Source organism: Cricetulus griseus, chromosome 2 (genome assembly GCF_003668045.3).
Source record: "Cricetulus griseus strain 17A/GY chromosome 2, alternate assembly CriGri-PICRH-1.0, whole genome shotgun sequence".
Taxonomy (NCBI): domain Eukaryota; kingdom Metazoa; phylum Chordata; class Mammalia; order Rodentia; family Cricetidae; genus Cricetulus; species Cricetulus griseus.
In genome coordinates, this window is record NC_048595.1 from 165578147 (window position 1) to 165602130 (window position 23984).

Below are 23984 nucleotides of genomic sequence, written 5' to 3' on the forward strand. Positions count from 1 at the left end.
CCAGGCTAACGTTAAACTTCCACCTCTGTTGCTTGGTAACTCCACCAGAGAACATACACAGTTAAGGACCCAATCTGCTCTTGATGACCAGTCAAATTGGAACAACAAATTTGTTGTGCCCTCCGTGTGTGTGTGTGTGTGTGTGTGTGTGTGTGTGTGTGTGTGTGTGTGTGTAAAACTAGATCCTTCACAGCCATTTCTCAGTACTTAATCTGGTGACCTAAAATCCTGGGCCCCTTTCCATAATGTGTGCAGGCAGATTTTTCTGTTCCTCCTGCCAGCTCCCAAATTACTACACAGGGAATTCTTATTAATTATGAAAGCTCAGCAGATAGCTTTGGCTTGTTTCAAACTAGCTCTTACAACTTAAATTTACCCATTTTTTTTTTTTTTACTAATCTAGTTGCTGATCCAAGGCTTGTTTACCTCAGCTTTGTACTGCCCATCTTGCTTGCTCTGCATCTCATGGCATCTCTGCTCTTCTTCCCAGCATCTTCTCTGTCTGGAAATCCTGTCTAGCTATTGGCTGGTCCGCTTTTTATTGAACTAATCACAGTGACAGATCTTTACACAATGTAATCAAATATCTCAGAACAACTGTGGGCTTTGATAAACTCTTTTCTGCACACCGACGTGTGAGACTCTGAGTTTTAGGATGGCAGAAAATTTTCAAATGATATTCTAAATAAAACTACAACAAATGTTAACATAGGTTCATACTTATTCCTGACTTGACAATCCTCTTAGAGGTTGCAAAATTAAAAGGAAAAAATATTTTAGAAAAAAAGGAAAACCTGTAGAAACTTTGTAGATTTACTTGCTTTTGGTTACTTGCTTGAACTACCAATTTTACAGATCACATAACTAAGCAAATATAGGCAGATAAATGGATAGATACATGTAGTTTTACTTTCTCATTAGCACCGCCAGTCTGCAAATAATGACATGGAGACTTCTTATTAATTATGAAAGTTTGGCCATTAGCTTAGGCTTGTCCTACTAGCTCTTATAACTTAAACCAACCTGTTTTTACTAATCTATGTTTTCCACGTGACTTGGTTACCTCTACTCTGTACAGTATGTCCAACCCCTTCAGTGTTTCCCTGGCATCTCTCATGCATCCAAATCTCTTCTCTTCCTCTCTCTCTTTGGAAATCCCATATATCCTCTCCTGCCTCGTATTGGACATTTGGCTCTTTATAACACCAATCACAGCAATATATCTTCACATGGTGCACAAGTATTCTACAATAGATAAATGGATGGATAGATAGATAGATAGATGAATTAATTTATTTAATTAATGCAAATGCAAACTTTGTGATCAAATATCTCCAACAATGGATCTTATGGAGTCATTTTCTCAATTGAGGTTCTCTCCTTTCAGACGGCTCTACCTTGTGTCAAGTTGTTATAAAACTTTCCAGGACATAATTGTGTCTCAGGGATCTTGTTTATAAGATAACTGATGTTTCCCCATTCCTCCCTAAAAGGCCATCTGCCACAGGCAAAAGGATATCTACTGCCCATAATTGGTTTGATTGGGGCAGGCACAGACTCCCTCCCAGCATGCTGGGCTCAGGGACCCTGGTCTAACAAAGATAGGAAAAATCTTCTGAGAGGAGGAATATGCCCTTAAACTTTTAGGAGCCCTATAAAACTCATTTGCTTTCCCCTGTTAGGCTGCTGTTCTCCACACGCATGAGATAGCCCAGCAGTTTGTTCCCCAATAAACTTTTTTTTTTCTACCCATGAAGTGGTCTTGTTCAGTGAATTCACTACACTCCCTTAAAGGTGCTGGAGGTGAGCCCATCACCCCTATCTCATCCTCCTTCCCATTGCCTGAGACAAAAGTTTAATGGCATACAAGTGGTTGTCTTGAAAGAACTTGGACATTTGATGACTGTGGAGCTAGTATCCTCGCCCTGCAATGCTTTCCTCCTTTTCTCAACAGGGAAGAATAAACTTTTAGAATATTAAGTAGCACATTTCCTTATGTCATTTCATATATACTTACTTGGTTTTGACTAGCTCTTCTCACTGTCCCCATCCCCACTTCAACCCTTCCCTCCTCAGTATCTGCATATCATAAATGTTTGCAATTTAAAATATGGTCTTTGTATCCCCCCCTTTTTTTCTGTGTTTTCGAGACAGGGTTTCAATGTATTGCTTTGGAGCCTGTCCTGGAACTTGCTCTGTAGACGAGGCTGGCCTCGAACTCACAGAGATCCACTTGCCTCTGCCTCCCAAGTGCTGGGATTAAAAGCGTGCACCACCATCGCCCTGCCATATAGGAGCATTTTAAAAACATGTTCTAACTGCCTGAGCTCAGGATTTCCGCACTGTCACTGATGTTTGTAAAAAATGCCCCTGATGAACTGTGCAGCAGATTCTGAGAACTACTGAGCTGCTCCTTTTATATCAAGCTCTTGGCACTTGGCTGGGCTGTGGTCATAGCTGAATGATCAAGGAATTCACCTGTGATCAGCAAGAGCTCAAAAAGCAAACTTTCCACGCTGTGAGCCAGCCAATCCTGTCCTAGGCCCCGCCTCCAGCCCCGCCTCCAGGCCCCGCCCCAGGCCCCACCTCCAGGCCCCGCCCAGACGCTGCAGGGTAGAGCGGAAACTCGTTGCTAACTGAGTCTGCGCAGTTGGGGAGCGCGCTTCTGCGCTTGTGCGGCGCCAAGTCCGGCAGACAGTTTGAATTTTAATGCGGGAAACAAGTTTCACTGTTTGGCGTCTTGGTAGTAGTCTGGTGCGGTCACACCCCAGCCGCAGCGGAGGGTCTTCGCTCCCAGAACTCGCGAGGTCCCGTCCCTGGCTTGGAAGCCTCCCGAGGCATCGTTAGCAGGTGAGCGGACCGGGAGGCGCGGAGGGTCGGCTCCCGCCTGCTCCGACTTCGGTTTCCAGCCAGGCGCGGCTATCCTGGATCTGCGCAAAATCGTAAACGTTATGAGATTTCTTTTGTGATTCTGTACTTGGCAACTGCATTGCACGGTTTTCCAGCATGAACTTGACGATGTCGTGTCGCAATATCAAAAGATTGGACACGCCTGATCAGATCGGCATCTTTTCACTCACCCTAGCAAGGACTTTTCGCTGTGGATCTTTCGTTCCATCTCACGCCCAAACTCTGAGGCCTCGACTCCCACATCCAGCCCAGAGAAGATGGTAGCTCTGGTTTAAGGTATCTGGATATCCAGCAGGAGCCTCCAAGACATGTTACCATTGTGTTGTTTGTTAGACACAGGATTTTGTAGAATTGAGAAAAAAACATGCCCTCGAATTGTGTTCTTTCCTTTCAAAGCTATGTTGTTTACTGTTTTTAAGTTTTGAAAGTGAACAGAAATTTGGTTTTTCGTAACTTTCTTTTAAAAAGCATTTCTGTATGTTTTATTCAGATGCTTGAAGGATGGCCTCAGATCTAGAACAGTTATGCTCTTATGTTAATGAGAAGATTGACAATATTAAGAAAATTCTGTCGATAAGAAATCTTGGTAAGCAACATTGACTCACTGCTTTCGGGTACATACAGTGCGTTTTGATTATTCTGCGGTGAATGTTTCTTTAGTAAGGTAATTTTAGATTTCCAATAGTGAATTTTCAAAACACTCCAGTATCACTGTTCCAAATAATGCAGAGGCGACGTTAAGTAATGGGTGAATATTTACTTTATTTACTTTTTCTTAGACATTAGGCCAATATTAAGGTTTGAAGGAGATCCATGGTTCTAGAGCTAATTGGATCTAATACCCCAAAAGAGTTGAGGGAAAAAACAAAACCAATCAACCAAATTAAAAACTTCAAATGAAAAGATCTACTAAGGGTGAATTAGCCTATAACCAGTTATCATCCTGTTTAGAGGAAGCTTATCCCTGTGTATCAGGGTAAAACAGATAGTTGAAAATGAAATTATTGTTAAGGCATAAAAGTCAAAGAAACAGATGATCCTTGTCAAGTCTAAGATGTTTTAAAAATGGAGTTTCCTGGCTTTGCCCAGGAGAGTTCAAAACTTTCTTAGTAGATAGAATTCTGACTTCTGGAAAGATTGTGGAGATTTTGCTGTAGTTTGTGATGTGGATTGGTAGTTTGAGGTTTTAATTTTCTTCAACATATGAGATTCTGTTGAATATCCCTTCTAGAAATTTGATATTTTCAGTCCTTATTCGAGAACTCCTATTAAAGGAACTGGTTTATTTTGTGGCTCATGGTTCACACTCTATAGAAAGTTATTTGTGGACTCAACATGGCAAGCCTCTCATTTTATTCTAAGGGAAACCAAGACTCCAAAGAGGGTTACCCAAATCATCCTGCGTTTCTAAACACTCAGGTGGGATGATGGCTCTCAGTCTCAATTCCTACATAGCAAGCCTCTCCACCCATATGCCACATTTACTGGGGAAAAAAAAAAAAATCCGGGTCCTGTGATCCTAAGGCTTGGGAGGCAGAGGCAGGCACAGATTCAAGACCAGCTTGGTCTACTTAATTAGTTCCAGGACAGCCAGGACTGTAGGAAAACGTTGCTTAAAACAAAACAAAAAGGAAGCAAGGAATTTGATTTTGGGTTTTCAAGACACGGTTTCTCTGTATTGTTTTGGAGGCTGTCCTGGAACTTTGTAGAACAGGCTGGCCTCGAACTCATTGAGATCTGCCTGCTTCTGCCTCCCAAGTGCTGGGAATAAAGGTGTGTGCCACCAATGCCTGGCGGAATTTGAGTTTTAATGGTTAGCTTTCTGTAGGTTCTCTTTATGAGGGCTTGACTATAGTTGGATAAACATAATTTGGGGGTCTATAAAGTTGGATTCAAACAACCCCACCAAAATCTGGCTGGAGTAGTGAGAGCTACTAGACTGATGTCATTTTGTAGTTGAGAAAAATACTTTGTTTCCACAGTCTGTTTAATAAAGTCTAATAGCTTCTCTCACTGTGGCTGCTATAACTTATCAGATACCTAACATCAAGTATGAATTTGCTAAGTTGATTGTATTACTATAGATCAGCAAAGTCTAGATGACTAAATTTTTTTTTTTCAGATAGCAGTTTTCAGGAAAGTTACCATATCCAGCTGATTAACTCACCATTCTGAAATTCTTAGTACACACATCAGTACCCTTTTAATTTATATCAGAGTCAGGTGGCTCCAGCACTGGGGGGCAGCAGAGGCAGGCAGATCTCTGAGCTCAAGACCAGCCTGGTCCTGTTGATTCCAGGACTACACAGTGAGGCCCTGTCTCAAAAAGCAAAAACAAAACCGCTGAAATTAACTTGGCTCATTTTAGTTGTTATGAATCAAGTGTTTGGTAGTGTCGGCATTGCAAAGCTAGAGTAACACACTGATCCTCACAGAGATGTAGTAGTTGACATTTAGTGCTTTGCTAATTCCCAGATGCAATGTTAAGTCTTTCCTGTCCTTTCATGTAGTAATCTTTGCAGCCATCCCCTGTGACAGCATTGCTATCTCGAACTTCAGGCCAGGAGCTTCCTGCTATTCCCATTTGCTTATCCACAATCTATAGATATGGCCAAAATGTTCTTCACTTATTTGTATTTCATTGTTTGGTTGCTTGAAGCACACACGAAAGTTCTTTTTGTGAGATAGGGTCTCTCTATGTAGTCCAGGCTGGCCTCGAATTCACAGAGATTCTTCTGCCTCTGCCTCTTGAGTGCTGGGATTAAAGGAGTGCCGAGTCACACCTGGCTGGCATTAAAACTTTGAAAGTTACTCTCAAAACAACATTTTGTCTTATTTACTTGGTGTGTGCATTTGCAGGAGTTGCTTTTCTGCTTCCACTGTGATCAAAACTAGTTGTTAGTTAGTTTGACAGTGGATTTCTTTACCTGCTGAGCCATCTTGCTTTTTCTAAATCACTTCTATGTGAAGGGAAGAAGAACTTCAGGTTTTCCAATCCCTTTCAAATCTGAGTCTAGAGAGGTGCTGGGTGGTACAAGAAGTCTAAACACCCTGTTTATAAAAGCATCTTATCTTTGTTTCTTCCAGGTACCTAATCTGTATTTTCATTGTTTCTGTCTGTGATTGAAGGTTTTGAGTAGTGGAGATGGTGTAAATATGCATTCCAAACTTATGAATTCCCAGAGAGCTGCCCCTGTCTTCAGTCTCCTCCTCTATAGAAACACACTTAAAGGGCAGTCTAAACATGAGTTTATCTCCCTGGCACTTTAGGTTTTTCAGGTTACACTTTAATAATATGTCCTCCGAAGCAAGGTAACAAACAGCCTTACTTGAGATTTTTCATTTCTATCATCCTGTGGTTTGAAGCCTCAAAGTCATTGGCTCTTGTCTGCAGTAAAGTCAAGGGGAGGCGGTCACTGAGACCAGAAACCTCTCTCTAACATTCCTCTATATGTACTGACAGGGATCATTGCCGCCTCTTATCATGCACCATACTTGGTGTCTGTGAATCCCACTTCATGCCATCCCAGGAAGAATGACCTCTTCCTCATGAATGCTGTATACAGGTGTTTATTATTTCTAGGTGTTTTGTTATATTAAAAGGATTTGCCAGAAATAAAAGCAACAGGAAACACTTTGTACTTTCCTCTCTCCTCCTTACTGCTTTGAAATGAAAGTTAGGCCAGGCTGGGTGGCACACACCTGTAAGCCCTGCACTGAAGAAGCTGAGGCAGGAGGATTTCAGTTTGAGGTCAGTCCGGGCTACTGCATAGCAAGAAGCTGTCATATAACAACAAAACAAGAACTTGTCCTTTCCGACCCAAATGTTTTTTAAGGCATAGCTGTCGATTCCAAGTTTACATGGGACTTGAATGTTTTGGTTTTTATATACTTTGTTTTCCATTTTCTCTTTCTTTATAACAGGCCAAGCACCTGCCTTGAAGACCACCTTAAGTAAAATAGAAAATGAGATCATTACAGTAAATGAACTTCTAAATCATTTTGAGTTGGAAATTCAGTATCAAGAACAAACCAACAAGTCACTTAAGGTAATGCTTCCCCAACTGGAAAACAGAAGGCAGTAAACACAGACTCCCTAATCACCAGGTCGTTTTTAAGGATCCTTTGTTGCAGTGTTCTTGGGTTTGTAAATTAGTCTAGAGAGTAACATTTGTGTTCTCAGTGTAAAGAAGTTCTGAATGCCAACTGTTTCTGTATGTTAATTGCCAATAGCATAGAACTCTTACTAGAAGGAAAGTTTCTAAAAAATTTTTGTAGGTAGGTTTAAGGTAAGCAAATGATGCCCTGAGAGAGTGCTGAGTGGAGGACACCTGCCTTGAGTGAGGTGTAGGTCTTTACCTTGGTCCTGCTCGGTACTCTCTGCCACACTGAGAAAACCATTTCACCTCTTGAGGCCTCAGATCCTCATTTAAAGGATAACAGAAGACTGGGAAGACTGTTTCTTAGCTACTTTCTGTCTGTTCATTCATTTCTATCAAAGATGAGGACAACTCATTCAAGAAAAGCTCGAACTTCACTCGTACACATTTTTTTTTGTTCTAAATAAGACTCCTAATTAAATTCAGCTAATAAGAGACAGTGTACTTTCATAATGAGCACTGAGGAACGTGTGCTAATTCAATAAGAGCAATTTGCTAGATTATCTCATCTGTTTCTTAGTTGCTTCCCAAGGTTAAAGTGTTTGGGAAAGGCTTAAACTTCAACCCGATCTCACGATTGTCCTATAGTACTTGTTCTCTAAAAAAAGAAAAAAAAAATCCAATAGAGAAAAATATCATCTAGAAACTCTAGAAGTTACAGGTCTCCCCTGCCCCTCCCTTTATTTTCCTGTGTTGGGGATCAAACCCAGGGCTTTGTACTTGGTAGGCAAGTGCACTGAGCTACACTCCAGCCCTTAAGTCCTTTGTTATTACTTTGTTGTTCATTTACATTGCTGCACTTGGTGCTTTCCCACTGCATTCCATGTTCTCAGCACTTACAAGGCCTGTGAAGTGTGGCTTGCAGTCTGATCTGGCTATTTCACACGTCACCCATGTAGAGGAGGAAGCCTTGCTCACAAGCATTTTTGAAACTTAGGAGCTCTGTGAATCTCTTGAAGATGATTTGAAAGATGTGGAGCATCTCAAAGAACACATTCCATCCTATTTGCCGCAAGTGACAGTGACCCAGAGCTTGTAAGTACATTCCTGATTCTTGCTGTCTGGAGTTTGTGGAAACAAATACCTTTGGTCGTTATCTGTCATGTACTTGAATTTTTGTCAGAGTTCATTTAGTTTCTTGTCTCTTGCAATAGAAACCATACTTCTCTCTGTCTCCTCCAGTCTCCTCATTCTGCATCTCTGAGGAAAATGGCCCCTTTCCCCAGGCAAGGCTCTCCTGTGCATGCCTCCCCCCCCCCCCCACATACATACACATTACCACCACCACCACCAATCCCTCCATTCTTAGACTTTCAAGTTTTGGCCAGTTTTGGCCATTCTTTGCTGTGAGAATAGGATGTTTAGTAGCATCACTGTCTCCTTCCACTATATACCAGTCTCATGTTCCTCTGGACATCACCAAGATTTTGACCTCTGTGTAGTTACAGTATCTCCATTGCCCCTTGGGAGCCAGGGAAACCTTTGCCTTTAGGGTAAGCTAAGCTCAGTGAATCCTGAGAAACAATTGGAGAAGCCATCAGCTTTACACTTGCCATTCTCCCAGAGGCCTTCATGCCTGGCTTTTAGCTACCACTGCCACTACTTTTGTGAAAACGATGGCTTGCAGGTTGCAGGGGGACGAGTTTGTCCTCGGCTCTGTCAGTGTTCCTCGATCACCCACTTTGTTTCTAGGTGTTGTGTCCATGCTGCCCAAGCTTCCTGGCTGTCATCCTGTATTCCTCAGATGTGGCTGCCTCCTTTCCTTCCTCCCCCATAAACAATAGCTCTTGTGTGCTTTCGTGACTCCAGTTGTCAGTGCTCTGAAATGTCCAGTTCTTATCTTGACGTTTAGTTCAGGTGTTCTCGTGGCCTGCTGGAAATCAATGAGGAGCTGTTTTCTCTTGAGCTTGGGTAGGTCCCAGGCTGAACTCAGTGACTTTCTTGTTATGCATGTATGTATCCAAACTGTTGCTTTTTTTGCCTAGGCAGGTCTTTCCTGTCTGCAGGGTTTCTTGTCTCCCCTAGCTATGAGCTGTCTAATATGTCTTCTTCCTTGTTCCTATTACCTGGCTCTGAATGAGATCTTCTGTCATTTTTTTGTCTTTATAATATAAGAGTTTCGCCGGGCGTTGGTGGTGCACGCCTTTAATCCCAGCACTCAGGAGGCAGAGGCAGGAGGATCTCCATGAGTTCTAGGCCAGCCTGGTCTCCAGAGCAAGTGCCAGGATAGGCTCCAAAGCTACACAGAGAAACCCTGTCTTGAAAAACAAAAACAAACAAACAAACAAAAAAATAAGAGTTTGTGTGTCGTGGCCTCCCCCAGCTCTCTAATCCTGACACCAAAATTGTATTTCTAAAAGGTGCTTTCAATAGGCACAAATATTCCATGGCCAACTTAATTTTTGAAGTGTGTGTGTGCGTGTATATATGTGTGTGTGTGTGTGTGTGTGTGTGTGTGTGTGTGTGTGTGTGTGTGATTATAGTAGTATATGTAAAACTTAAAGAATAGTACGAGCTAGGTTTAGAACAGTATATTACCAGTACCGTAAAACACTTGTGATGCAGACCCTCCCTCTGCTGTAGAGGAAATGGCCATTCTGGCCTTTAGAATGCTTAGGATTTCCCTCAAGAAGGAAAGTCATGAGTGAATATTAGGGAAAAAGGCCTCGTGGTTATTAGTCAGGAATATAGAGTGGACTGGACCTTGGATATCCAGAGGAATGTGGCTGGCAGAACAGCACTGTTGTAGCCCAGCCTCCACTATCCAGGTCAGGTCAAAGCAGTTTGGAATAGGTTGAAGATGTTTTGGGTGGATACAGTGAGCTGGGCATGCTGGAGTCACCAGCACATTCTTAGCACACCATCAGGAAGAGAACATGAGAAAAGAATCGGGTACACAGAAGAGTTGGCCCATTTGGTGATAGAGGTCACATTAGCATTCACAAAAAATGATGCCATCACTGTTTGTTTTATTGTAATTCCTACCATAATTCTACTACACAGCCAAGACAGTATTTCACATTTTATTGACAGCCCACAACAATCAGTCATGTTTGCTGCGCTATGGGTCTGGTCCTCTGCTCTTTTCTTTCTGGGGAATTCCTTTGCTTCTTTCTGTGTTGGATCTACAGATTTCTGATCTGGTGTCTTTCTTGGAATATTTCAGCCATTGTGGGAGCAGATGTCTTTTCTGCCTTGGCAGTTAACCTAAAAGCCACAACCTGTTTCCAGACTCCATTTGCCAGAATGAGTTTGCGATAGGTAGTGACTGATAGTAACCACTAACAGAATACACTAAGATAGATGGAAGATGGATGCTATTTCCAGGTTCATAACTAGGGAAATGAAATAAAGAAGCTATTGGAGTTTAGTTCAGCTTTACATATGTCAACTTTGAGAAGCAAATGGGAATGAATACCGGTGAAGGTGTGTAGTATATATTCTGTGCATGACATGTTTTGGGTATATAAATGAAAATAGTCATACTCTGAAGATTTCAAGAACTTACTTCTCAATGTTCCTCTCACAATTTAGATATTCATAACCAACGGGTAGGGCTACAAAGAAAAAGTTGGCTATAAAATTATTAAGCCAGGATATGTTACACATTTACAGTTTTTCAGCCAGCTTGAAAAAAATGTATGATATGATAATTCTAACAATTACCTGTGTGTGTGTGTGTGTGTGTGTGTGTGTGTGTGTGTTCTTCTTTACTCTATAGGGTTAACAAATCCAATCTGGATTCTAAAGAGCCAGTCGAAGCTGAGGAACCTGTCCTGGCAAAGAAGCCTCCCAGAGAACAGAGAATTATAAAGGAAATGCAGTTTATAACCACTGATGAATTCAATGGTGTTCCTGCGTAAGTACTAAGCATAAATTCTAATGTGCAACACTACTAATCAACATACATGATTGTTTAAGTCATGCATGAATTGTAACATTGGATGTTAAAGCAAAAAGGCCAGCAAGTGTGTGTTTGTGATAGGGTCTTACTATGTAGCCCTGTCTGGTCTAGAACTCATTATCCAGATCAGGGTGGCTTGGAACTCACAGAGATCCCATCTTTCTTCCTAAGTACTGAAATTAAAGGCATGTGCCACCACACCCTTGTACTATGTCACTTTGTGGTTTGGTGCCTGCCACTTTTCTTGCAGAAAGTCCAGTGTTTTAAATACATTGACTGTTTGCAGGAATACTATCTTCATCAAGGGAAGGAGAAATGTGATTTCATTATAAATTTAAAGGAAAAGTTTGTATGATGGTTTTTAAAAAATAACTACATACATTGGACATGCAACCCTCAGTAGGAAGGATCTCCATCAAATTCCTCTCCTCAGGGTTCAGGGAACCCTACAGAAGCGGAGGCAGAAAGAGTGTAAGAGCCAGAGGAGATGGAAGTCACCAAGGAGTCAAGGCCCTCTAGATCAACATGATCAAAGCATATTTGAACTCACAGCCTGAAGCAGCATGCACAGGGCCTGCATGGGTCTGTGTCAGGTCCTCTATGTGGATATTATCCAGTTTAGAGTGTTTTTATAGGATTCCTGAGTGTGCGAAAAGTAGATCTCTTTTTCTTTGGCTCTTTTCCTTCTGTTTCTCTAATTCCAATGTGTTGTTTTTGTTTTACCTTATTTTATTGTTTAAAAAATAGTAGAAGTAAACATTTAAATACATAATAAAATATAAAAAATATAAAAAGTAAAAAAGAATATACTTTTCTTTAAAAACAGGTACATGAAATCCCGTTTAACATATTGTCAAATTAATGATGTTATTAAAGAAATTAATAAAGCAGTGGTTAGTAAATACAAGATTATACATCAACCAAAAGCATCTATGAGTTCTGTGAAGAGAAATCTCTACCAAAGATTTATTAATGAAGAAACAAAGGACACGAAAGGTAAAGTGATGGAATCTATGAGTGCATGTCAGCTGTTGGGAGGAGGACAAACCTGGAATCTAGGAAATGCTAATTATCTCCAGTTGTGTTAACACTTCACTGTGTGCTGGACAGCATTTAGCTTTTTTTCTTTTCTTTTTTTTTAAACCTTGTCCCATTTTGCAGACTAGATGGAGTTCTTAGCTCATCCAAGGTCTTCTAATTGGGTGATAGAGTTGCAGTGGGTTCCTTTCTGTTTATCGTTTCCATAGAATGCCTCTGGAGAAGTGAGCTGTTAAGGCATATCAACACTGCTCATTGACAGCAGGGCTACCCTGAAGAAATGTGGCCGTGAAGTCATGTAGCCTTAGTCGATGGGACAGTATTTTAGATGGGATACCATTTCCCACTGTGTTTTGTATTTGGATAGGGATAGTAAGAAGGACTCAGCCATTCACAAGGTGATTCCATAAAAACTTCTGTGAGAACTGGATTCATGGAAGTTAGAACCTGGTGTTTCTCTTTTCAGGTCGTTATTTCATTGTGGAAGCTGACTTAAAGGACTTTACGAACTTGAAGGCTGACAAGAGATTATATGTGATCTTGAACATCTTACGGCATTGCCAGAGACTGTCAGAGGTTCGAGGGGGAGGACTTACCCGTTATGTCCTAATCTGAGACTTTCGAAGGCTCGGAACTGACTGGCAGTAGGGTTTAGAGGACAGTCTTGAAATTTCTTATGTAATATTATTAGCTGCTACACTTCCTGGTCTTGTTTTTTACAGAAATAAAACTTTGTTTGGGTCAAGCATATGTATTTTCAAAATGTACTGCCCTTAGGAATGTGGATGAAGCTGGGACTCATAGTAAACACATAAGCCAAAGTCAGAATGATAAACCTGATCTCCTATGTGGAACCTAGACTGAAATTAAAAATGTGTATAATGTGGAGACCAAAAAGTAAGGGGAAGAGAGAACCAGAAGATAAAGGGATTATGTGAGGACTATCTGGGAACCAGCCAAGGGGAGCAGAGTAGAAGCACAGGAAAGGGCAGGGTGTGAATTAAAATAAAGTGTAATGTCACACAATGTATGAAAATGTAGGAACGGGACTCATTTCTTTGTATGCTAACTTAAAAGTTAAGTTAAAAATATTGTTGTGTAGGGGACACCGTAACCACGCGTACTAGGAGCTGGCTACAGGTATGCCTGACCACACCTGCAAGGGTCAGGGTGACGTAGGAAAGGTTTAAGAGTGAGGGGCGTGCACGTGGAAGGCCCTTCCTCCGTTTCATCTTCTGCTTGCTGTACTTACTCTGCCCTGCTGGCTGGCTAGGTCGCTCTGTAATTAAGGCTTCTTCCTAATACCCTTATATCTTTACCTGACTTCGTATTGGTAATGCCCACATTATTGCTGCCTTTTAGCAAATATTCAACACTGCCAAGTCCAGCCTGTGTATGAAGTGTGCAGTGAAAAGCACAACTAGTTCTGTTAAGTGGGCAGTACTGCAGATACTATGGGCATAGACTTGATGTTGGGAAAGATGAGGATACCCAAGCCCTCTGGGTTGTAAAGTCTGATTACTGATTTTCCATGTGCCCTTAGGGAACAGCTTCCTTAAAATGCATTCTGTATAAGCCAGCCTGCCTGCTTCAACCTGTAAGGAAGTATATTGAGATGCTGTGATATTGTCATACAATAAATATGTGTTAAATCTTTACTTTCAGTTCTTCGTTCAGAGTTTCTAAAAGCCTTGTGGTATCCTAAGTGATAAGGTGCATCTTGTGTTGAGCCCAGTTCCTGACTGTAGGTCTCACGTGCCTTTGAATTTCCTCTTCATCAGCACATCTTTTGTTCTGATTACAGTGGGGTGATCGTTGGATGGCTTCAAGGTGGGAGCTGGTTACTGGAAAGACAAAGCTGTGACTAGAAAGCTGCAATTTTGAGCCAATCACCACTCCCAGGGAGGGGATTGGGGCCGGAGATTAATTATTGATCACGCCAATAGGCTGCGTCTGTGTTACATCCTTTACCTGTAAAGTGTGGAGAGCTTCCTGGTTGGAAAACATTGATATGCAAGGAAAGTGATGTACCTCACCACTATGTGCACAGAAGTTCCTTTGCCTGAGACCTTTGAGGCAACCTTTTCATCCAGCTGCTAATTTGTATGCATTCTTAAAGCCAAATCCAGTGCTTTCCTGTATTTTTAAGTTGACCTAGCAAAATTACAAAACTCCTAACGATGGGGCTAATATTAGCCAGAGTTCTCTAAAAAGAATGGATCCAGTGGGATGGAAAATACACATATGAATTTATTAAGTTAGTTTTAGAATAGTAAGAAGAGCAAAATCACACTGAAGAAGCTATGAACCCAATAGTTATTTAGTTCTTGAGACTAGATACCTCAATGATCCTAGTGGTCCTACAATAACTAACTGGAGTGGCAAAAATGGTAGGGGCCTTAGTATTCCTATCTGCCGAGAACTACTGGTCCCTAATTCATGATGATAACTTGGAAATGTGATGAGTCAGCATCAGCAACTGGGCAAATCAGCTTGGTGGCAAGTGGGGAGGCCAGCTGAGCAGGAGGCAAGATGGTCTTCCTGCTGACAGACCCTTTATATCTGGGCTGCCAGCAGAAAGTGCAGCTTACAGTCAGGGTGATCTGGACAGTCCTAAAGGTGGTTCTGATCTGTGACAAGTTGCTATTAAAGCCAACTATGATAGGTTATAGGAACTTTGATTTGTACCCAAGTAGGATGCAAGCGTGGGTAGTCTGAGAACCCTTGGTGATGCAATCTGAAGTGGGGGTATTCTTGTGGGACTTTGCCCTTAACCAGGGGCTACACTAACTCTAGGTAGTGTTAGCATTGGGTTGTGGGATGCCTAGCTGTTATCCAGATTCTTGGAAGGTTGATACCTATAGGGGAGAAAAGCCCTGCATATTTGGGATCGGTATGTATAATAGAAGAAACAGCTTATCCGAGTGAGATGAAAATGATAACCTGTGAACAAGTTGAAAAGGGTCATGAGAAAATGGTAATTGGATTCTAAGAACTTTGTCGTGTTCCTCTTCTGCACCTGGGGAGGCTGTCTGGTTTATTAATAGCTGTGCCATCTGCTTGCCAGGCTCATCCCTGCAGTAGGGATAAAATGTGTATCATTACTGTGATAGCCACAGAGTGAATTACAGGCCCTGCATATTCATTATTAGCCATCTTTAATTCAAATGCAGGCATGTTTTTATTTTTCATTTTTGTGGTTCTAGAGGTCAAACCCAGGACCTTACACATGAGAAGCAAGCACTCTGCCAACTGCAAGAAACCCTTGGGCCATTTATTTTTATACTTATTTTACCAATTATTTTATTTAGTTATGCAGTTGGTAAAATATAAAGAGTGATGGGGGAATGTCCTTCTGTGTATATGTTTCTCTTATTGGTTGATGAATAAAACACTATCTGGCTAATGAGTCAGGAAGATAGGCAGGAGGAGACAAGGAGAGTTCTGGGAAAGATAGGCAGAGGAAGACCTTGAACAGTCACCATGTAAGGACCAGGAAGAAAGGATGTACCAAGTGTTCTTTAGTAAGATAAGAACACGTGGAAATACATAGATTAATAGAAATAGGTTAATAATTGAGACAGAGCTAGCCAATAAGAAGCCCCAGTCATCGGCCAACAGTTTTATAATTAATATAGTGTCTCTGTGTGTTTATTTGGGGCTGAGAAGGGCAGCGGGACCAGGTTGGGACAAGAGAAGCTCCAGCAACAAAAGAGAATAATGAAGGGATTAATTTTAAAACCACCAATCTGTTACTTAACTGTCGTGGGATATTTTGATTGTATTCCTGAGACTGTCAGTAAAGCTAAACCTTGAATCCTGGTGGAGCCAGCGACTAACTGACTGAAATTGTCCATGGAGAAGCCAGCAATTTGAAGAGAGAAATCGCCCAGGAAGGAAAGGGTGGGGACTTGAATTTGGCACTTCTTTTTGGTTCTGGGACAAGGGGAGAAAATTTTCTCTTGCAGTGTCTCCTGCCAAAAAAGCAAGGCCAGCTAGTTGCTATTCACCGTCTCTGAGCTAGCAGGTTTTCACTCCAGCCTTTACCTCCCAAGTCTTAGTTGGTAAATAGAATGATAGAGACTTAATTTAAACCTACATATTCTGGCTGCAGCAGAGCTGGGGCCCCGGGCTGCAGATGATGAATATCAGTAGATTCATGTGCAGCTGCTAAGACAACAGAAAAACATCACTTGATCTTTATTTTCAAGTGAAACAACAGACTACTTACTCATTTTTTTGTAAATGGCATCTTTAATTTTAATAGAAATCTTCATACTGGCTCTGACCTCAGGTCCATCTCTCGCCCTTTTTGCTGGTTGTCTGCTCATGGCATTCTGTAAACCTTTCTTGGGGATACTTGTACAGTCTCTTCATGCTATAGGGCACCAACAACAGACCATTCCATCCAAGGCCAGTTTGGTGAACCAGTGGATTTATTGGGCTTTATTTTGGGAGTGTGGGTGACTGCAGAAGAGCTGCATCACTCACAATGTCCAGCATAGCATGAGAGCCGACCTCCTCGATGCAGTCCCTCCTTCAGTGACCTTCTGTCTCTTGTGTACCCTAGCCAGTACCATGTGCAACTGGGGCTAGTGCCTACTTTTCTTTGATAATTTTCCTTATTCTGAAGTTTACTTTGTTTAAGTGTTATTTAATTATTTAAGCTTACTTATTCTTTATTGAGAAATACCAATGATGTTGGCAGACTGTAAAAGCAATTCACCCTTCCAGAATACAAAGGCATTTTTTCAAACCTGCTCCTATACAAGGTTAGCAGTTTTATAAATCGATTTTGAGAACTGGGCTAAATATTTTCCAGCTTTATTATTTAAGGAGCATTAGAGCATTACTTAAAGCAGAGGGTGAGGTAGGCCAGATGTGCCTGGGCCTGAGTTGTAGTCACTAGCCGAATGTTTCCCAACTTTGGTGTGGAAATTTAAAATTCTGTATAATATTGATCCCTACAGCGCTCTCTCTCTCTCTCTCTCTCTCTCTCTCTCTCTCTCTCTCTCTCTCTCTCTCTCAATTAATTAATGTTAGCAAGGTATATATGATACTTTTGCTTCTTCTTAGTCTATTTGTCTTCCTTAAAAAAAAAAAAAAATGGGTTTCTATGGCCCATACACTTGACCAAGCAAAAGAACAACTAGAAGGTCTGAAGATCAAGGCTGATAAATACTGCAGTAAACTGTCAACACATTCACTGATATAGGTAGCAACTTCACCGGCCCTCAATCAGTAATTGACAATACACAAGCAGAAGAATCAATATGGACAGAGTTGCACTGAACAACACTGCCAATCAATTGGGTTTAACTGTCACTTACTGAATACCCCATTCAACAGCAGCAGCAGCATACAACTCTTTGCACACTCACAAGGCCATAGATCACACTTTAACAAATATAAAAAGCAAAAACTGATGCGGATATTATTATCCAATAATATTACACATTAATATCTAGGAAATTCTAGGATACAAGTCCTAGGATATAAAGAGAACAAGCCTAAGAATCCATACTATAGAATAAAGAACTTAAATACTAAGGGCAAAGATAATTTATTCAATGAAATTACAGTAGAAAACCCTCAAATCTAGAGAATGAATACATACTCAAATACAAGTGGTAGTACAACCCCAAATAGATGCACCCCCACACCTCTGTGTCTAGGCTGAGCAAGGTATCTCTCCATATAGAATGGGCTCCACTAAGCCAGTTTGTACATTAGAGTTAGATCTTGGACCCACTGCCAGTGGCCTCATATATTGTCCCAGCCACACCATTGTCACCTACATTAAAGGAGTCTAGTTTGGTCTAGATCAGTGATCTCTCACTAGCTTGGGTCAGCTGATTCTGTGGGTTTCCCCATCATGCTTTTGACTCCTTTGTTCATATTTTATCACTTCTTCCTCACTTTGATTGTACTCCAGGAGCCTGGCCCAATGGTTAATTGTGGATTTCTGCAACTGTTTCCATCTGTCTTTTACACTGGGGGAAAAAATCTGTAAGGGAAAAATGCTGAATCACTTACAAAGACAAACACATCAGAATAATATCAGAACTCTTATTAGCAACCTGCAAAGCCGGTGAACATGGAATGATCTAATTCAATACTGAGTAAATGACTGCCAACTAAGAGTGCCATATTCAGTAAATCTATTTTTTAAAATAAGGAAATTTAAGACAGGTACAAATTAAGGCAGTTCATCACCACCAAGCTAGAACTTCAGAGATATTTAAAGGAATACTACGCAGATGAGGAAGAGTCTAAACAATGAGAGTATAGGAAAGAATAAAGTGTAGCAGGCTTTCTTTGGGGCCACCAGTCAGCTCCCAAATCATGACACAGAGACTTGTTATTAGTTATGAATGCTCAGCCTTAGCTTAGCTTTTATTTTAATCTGTTTCTCTTTATGTACATTTTGTCTTGGGACTTCCTTCCTTCCTTCCTTCCTTCTTTCCTTCCTTCCTTCCTTCCTTCCTTCCTTTCTTCTATCTTACTTTCCTGCTGTCTCCATGTCTAGCTGGTGGCTGCCTGACTTCTGGGCCCAGGTATATCCTTCACTTTCTCCCTCTTTCTCTCCTTTTTCCTCTCTCCTAGGTTTCTCCTACTTATTCTCTCTGCCGGCCAGCCCCACCTATACCTCTTCTGCCTAGCTATTGTCTATTCAGCTTTTTATTACAGCAATCAGGTGCCTTAGGCAAGCAAGGTGAAACAAGTGCAATGTACATTTACATAATTAAACAAATGCAGCAGAAACAAATGCATCACACCTTCACATAGTTAAATACTCCTCAACATAAACAAATGTAACACATCTTTACATAATTAAACAAATGCACCATAAACAAATGTAACATACCTTCACATAGTTGAAGTAATACTCCTTAGCACAGACAAATGTAACACATCTTTGCCTAGTTAAGTATTCCACAATAAAGTTCATGAGAATAGCTAAAGGAATCCATTGTGTCCAACACAGGAAGCCAGCAAACTTCTGATATCAAGAATGAATGCCAAAAGTAAAGAATAAACAATAATCCAACCACAATCACCAATGTAATCAAGGGTGCAGCCATAGAACCACCAAATGGACCATTCTGTGGATAGAAAGGAAAGTGTACTTGAGGAACAGATAATTTGCTGAATATTCCAATAGAATGTCCAACAGAGGCAGAACATATTTTCTTCTCAACAGCCCAGGGAACTTTCTAAAGAGACCACACTGTATATCACATATCAAGTATTAACCAAATACAACCTAAAACAGTCAACTTGTGGTATCTTATCATATACCAGTCCAGTGAAACTAGAAGCCAGCAGAAAACCTACAGAAAGTGCACAAATACATGGAAATGGAACAATTTTTTTTTTACATTTTTTAAATTGAAAATTTAAACAATATTTTCTAATCATGGTTTCCCCTCCCCCTGCCCCTAGATTAATTTTTTTCATTTTAATATCTTAAATATGCTACTCCCCTCTCTGCATGACTTTTGGTGGGGAGTCTGATGAAACTGTAACCTTTGTCCCTCTTTTTTAGATTCTGTTGTGTTACTGTGACCAAAACATGAAACAGAAGCATCCCAAAAGGACAGCTTTATTTGTTCCCCAGTTTCAGGCTGTCCTGGCAGGAAGGCATGTGGGAGGAGCCCAGTTCACTGTGGTGGGCGTGTATGATAGAAGCTTTCCCCATCAAGCCAGACTAAGAAGCAGAGAGACTAGACCCAAAGCCCAGGCTAGAGTGTTCAACACTCTAACCTTAGTGTCCTTCCTTCAGTGAGGTCACACTTCCTATAGACTCATAGCTTCCCAAAGTGTGCCAGCAGCTGGAGTCCAAGAATTCAAAGCCCGAACCTGTGGGGGACAGTTCAGATTCAAATCATAATATTTTCTGTTCATCCATTACACCTCCGACTGACTTATTTCAATATGATCTCTCTCCATCCCTCCCTTCCTCTACCTCCTCTCTCTCTCTCTCTCTCTCTCTCTCTCTCTCTCTCTCTCTCTCTCACACACACACACACACACACACAGAAAGACATACACACAACTTGAGTATATGATTTGGGGTGTATTCAGACATATCATAAGTGTTTTCCTATTGAGAGTGCACAGGAAGGTTAGACATAATTTTCTATTGTAAACATTTGTATTTGATTTAGAATTTTCCACAAACGGGACAAATATTTGCCTGTGCTTCATTCTGGCCCATTTCCCCATGTTAGAAGACTTTTCAGACACGTGCTTCTTACTTCTATCTGTATTCCCAGGGGTGATGGCTGAGGTAGGAACTCTGCCAGCTGTCTCTTTGGTGGTCTTCTGTGATAACAGTAGCAGGTGCTGGCATCACTAAGCTGGAAGGGAGTGACTCACTTCTGGTAATCATCCCCCGTGAGACACCATGATAAGTCACAACAATGATGAGCCCCTGTGTTGGAACGCCCAAGCCTCTGCTGTTGCATGTGGGCAGGGCATGACAGTGGGTGGCTCTCTCCTATTTTGAGGTCTCATGGAGGTGGGGTTAGGTTCAGAGTTATATAGTCACAGCACCTGTGCCATTTCTGAATGTCAGTGGGCTTGTAGCATGGGAGGGTGAGTTGCTCTTTCTGCCCCCTTGATCTGCTCTGAGTCACAGAGACTCCTGACATTAGCCCAGCTATGCACACAGCCTAATTGCCATTGTTCTCAGCCTGCATTGTCCTTTTCACATTGCTAAGCAGCAGTGTTCTATGCCTGACGGCTTGGAATCCATGTATCAGGTGGGATTTGTTCTGCATACACCACTGAGAAAGAAGGGCAATGATAAAAGCAATCCTGTTTTTAAAACATTTCTTTACACAAAGCAAAGATTGGACTCTTGAGAATATGGAGATGTAATATCTAAGTTTGCCAGAGGCAAATCCTGTATTGTGTTGATTTGGCCTCTAGATGGCTGGGGATGCTCTCAGATGGTTAGGTGTCCATGTCCTGCTGGAAGTAATCCCGTGACTTATTGTAAGGATGGAAAAATGACTGACTGTTCCCACTTGCTTAGTTCTTATTTTCTCTCCCTCATCTGATTACATTTCCTGGTTTGGCCATTTATGTACCACCTTTTCTGTCTACTCATTGACTCACCCTCTGTCCGTCACTCTCCCTCTGTCCATCACCCTCCCTCTGTCCGTCACTCTCCCTCTGTCTGTCACTCACCCTTTGTCTATCATTTGCCCTCTGTCATTCACTAACCCCAGCCCTAGCATCAGCCTCCACTGGCTCCATGTGGTCTTTCTCCGTTCTCTGCTGTAATAAAGACCACAGCAGAAGCTCTTACACAGTAACTTTCCTTTTTGCTCTCCTGTCCTGATAGAGAAAATAAAAGTATTCATCCATTTGACAGATGTTTGCTGAGCCTCTAAGCACAGAAACATGAGTTTTGCACATGAATTATTCTGGGAAGCATGGTAGCTACCCCAGTATAAAATGGCAATGTGATAAATGCTTTGACGTGGACCCAGTGGATACTAGAAGGACATGTAGAAGCACCTAACTTGCACACTTCTATGATAACATTATCATGTGATGGCATTTCTTTACCAAACTTCGGGAAGTAATATGAGAAGCTATGAATTTCAGATTTAATTAAAAACACAAATTTAATATTAGCATATTAATCAAATGTTTAATGTAAAATGTTTTCTTATTTTTACCTTTATAAGCATAATTAATTAAATGGAAATGACTTTTATGATTGATACAGATGCCAGTTTAGGACAGATGGCTGTGTTGAGCTCTCTCTGCCTCCTTGTCATGCTGTGGCTAACCACAGTAGACCCCAAGTACAATTGTTCTGCTGTACAACACAGAAGCACTCACTCCCTGACTGCTTCTGCAGAACTCAGTGCCATCAAGGCAGCCATGAGAATTCTTTACATAGACAGGCTCCCTTTATTGTCCTGCCCTCTAGCTGTCCCACACTGGATTGCATGAGTTCCTTACTCCCTCTTCCTGGCTTTCACTGTCCCTGTCATTGCCACCTTGCACAAACATGCTGGTGGCCCTTTTGGAAACATCACCTCTCTTCTGCCACTTCTCTTGACTTGTGAACACCGTAGAAGAAATGATGGTGCCTACACGAAGTCATTTGCTGGTAGTACCTGGAGATCGCCTTGCTCAACTGTACATTTGCCACTCCCTTAGGGGTAACTGGAGTTCCTTCCAGACCTTTCTCTTTACATTGGGACCCTTTGAGGATTGAAGCTTGGGGACAACCAGCAATTCCCAGTCTGGAGGCTTCCTGTTCTTGTGGACAACTCCCTTGGAATGAGAAACTCTCCCTCTTTATAGACTTTTGAGTGGGCCAGCTCTCCTCCCCAGCTTGATGCTGCTGTTCTGTGTGGCAAATTGTAATCACATTTCTTAGAAAATTTGGAGGAAAGTAGTTTCCTTCTACATTAGATTATTTAAGGAGTTTTAAACTACATTCTTGACAAATTATTAGTAACCATTAGAATGGACATGAACAGGATTATTTGTTGCCTCATGATTCCTATTCTAGTTTAGAACATCATAAGAAATCAATCTAAATTTACTGCATGGAATAAAAGACATTTAATTATAAATGCCCCTCAAATAACCCAATTTATAGATTTTAAAAATGCTTTGACTTCAAAATTTAAGTCTAAGGACATGTTACTTGGGAAAAGAGTTTCTTCTTTTGTTTCCACAGAAAATAAAAAGCTGTGGATTTCTTACAGACTAATATGGTTTGATGAAGCAAGACGCCCTGAAACAGTGGGCCAGCTGATCCAGCATCCAAAACAGCTGAGATGTTGTAGCTTTACAGACTACAAAAACAAGAACTTGGCCAGGTTTCTGTGTTTTGTCATGATCCCCATGACATAAACAGCTCCCCCAACCAGCAGAAAGCAGTTTGGAATAAATGACGCCCAAATTCCCAAATATTGTTTATAAATTTTTGTTTTCATTTATAGGGGCTTGGTTATAAATGGTTAATAACTACAACCAATCTCTTATTAAAGGTAGAAGGGGGATTATGGTATAGAAATGAATATTTTGTATTTGAATTGATTTTCATTTATTGACACAAATTTAAGATCAATTTTGTGATATGTATATTTCTCCTCTTGTGTAGGTATTATGTTTATATAGCTCATTAAAAATACAATGTATAATTAAGTACAGATTATAGATAGTTGCCTATAATAGTCAAAACCTTTTTTCCAGCTTTTATGGTTTTATTTGAACACAAATAAAACATGCACACCAGCCATCTACTCATTTTCTTTGCTGCAAAGCCTGGCATTGGGATTGGTGATTCTGATGGCCAGCTGTGCTGCTCTTTCTACAATGGCTTTTTGGTTCTTGGAGGAAACATTGTGAGCAATCTCAGCACAGTAAGATTTGTTGCACATCAGCAGCACTTCCAGCTCCTTGACATTGTGAACCAGAAACTTCCAGAAGCCGCGAGGCAACATGTGCTTGGTTTTCTTGTTGCTCCCGTAACCAATGTTGGGCATCAGGATCTGGCCCTTGAGTCTTCTCTGAACCCAGTTATCAATACCTCTGGGTTTCTGCCAGTTTTACTTAATTTTGATATATTGGTCTGACTGGTGCCGGATGAACTTCTTGGTCCTCTTTTTGACGATCTTGGGTTTCACCAGAGGGCGGAGGGCAGCCATGATGCTGCAAAAGAGATGGCAGCCACCTCGCAGGTGGAAGAAGGAAGGGGCTAATAGTCAAAACTTATAGTTAGGTTAGTTAGGTTTTCTAGACATATAGAGATATATTTCAATTGGATAAACATTCTTCAAACCTTTCATAAACCTACAGAATATGGCATTTAAATGTTTTAATATTAGTACTCCGTTGACAATGAGACACAATCGCTTCTGGCAACACCAACTGTGTCAGAAGGGAAGATGGACATCGAAGAAACTCATTATGGAGTTTGCTTCCAATATGGC

General features: G+C 41.2%; 1 protein-coding gene and 1 pseudogene across 2 annotated transcripts; one reads left to right on the forward strand and one right to left on the reverse strand.

Moving 5' to 3' along the window:
• Window positions 1-2651: 2651 nt before the first annotated feature.
• Ska1 (spindle and kinetochore associated complex subunit 1) lies at window positions 2652-13676 on the forward strand. Of its 2 annotated transcripts, none has more exons than XM_027397889.2 (7): window positions 2652-2850; window positions 3401-3496; window positions 6835-6959; window positions 8008-8105; window positions 10792-10929; window positions 11801-11970; window positions 12479-13676. In XM_027397889.2, the coding sequence occupies exons 2-7, from the start codon at window positions 3412-3414 to the stop codon at window positions 12625-12627; spliced, it is 765 nt and encodes a 254-aa protein (XP_027253690.1). In that variant the 5' UTR covers window positions 2652-2850; window positions 3401-3411; the 3' UTR covers window positions 12628-13676. The 2 variants fall into 2 exon arrangements, with proteins under 2 accessions (XP_027253690.1, XP_027253691.1); XM_027397890.2 differs by lacking the exon at window positions 2652-2850 and adding an exon at window positions 2864-3186.
• A 9583-nt stretch (window positions 13677-23259) lies between these two features.
• LOC100772172 lies at window positions 23260-23734 on the reverse strand (annotated as a pseudogene).
• Window positions 23735-23984: the final 250 nt, after the last annotated feature.

What these genes read in the sequence shown, in the direction of transcription:
- Ska1 (XM_027397889.2), top strand. Translation starts at nt 3,412, where the DNA reads ATGGCCTCAGATCTAGAACAGTTATGCTCTTATGTTAATGAGAAGATT. An exon ending in GTGACAGTGACCCAGAGCTT is followed by an intron (nt 8,106 to 10,791) that starts GTAAGTACATTC and finishes TTTACTCTATAG; the next exon opens with GGTTAACAAATCCAATCTGG. An exon ending in GAATTCAATGGTGTTCCTGC is followed by an intron (nt 10,930 to 11,800) that starts GTAAGTACTAAG and finishes CTTTAAAAACAG; the next exon opens with GTACATGAAATCCCGTTTAA.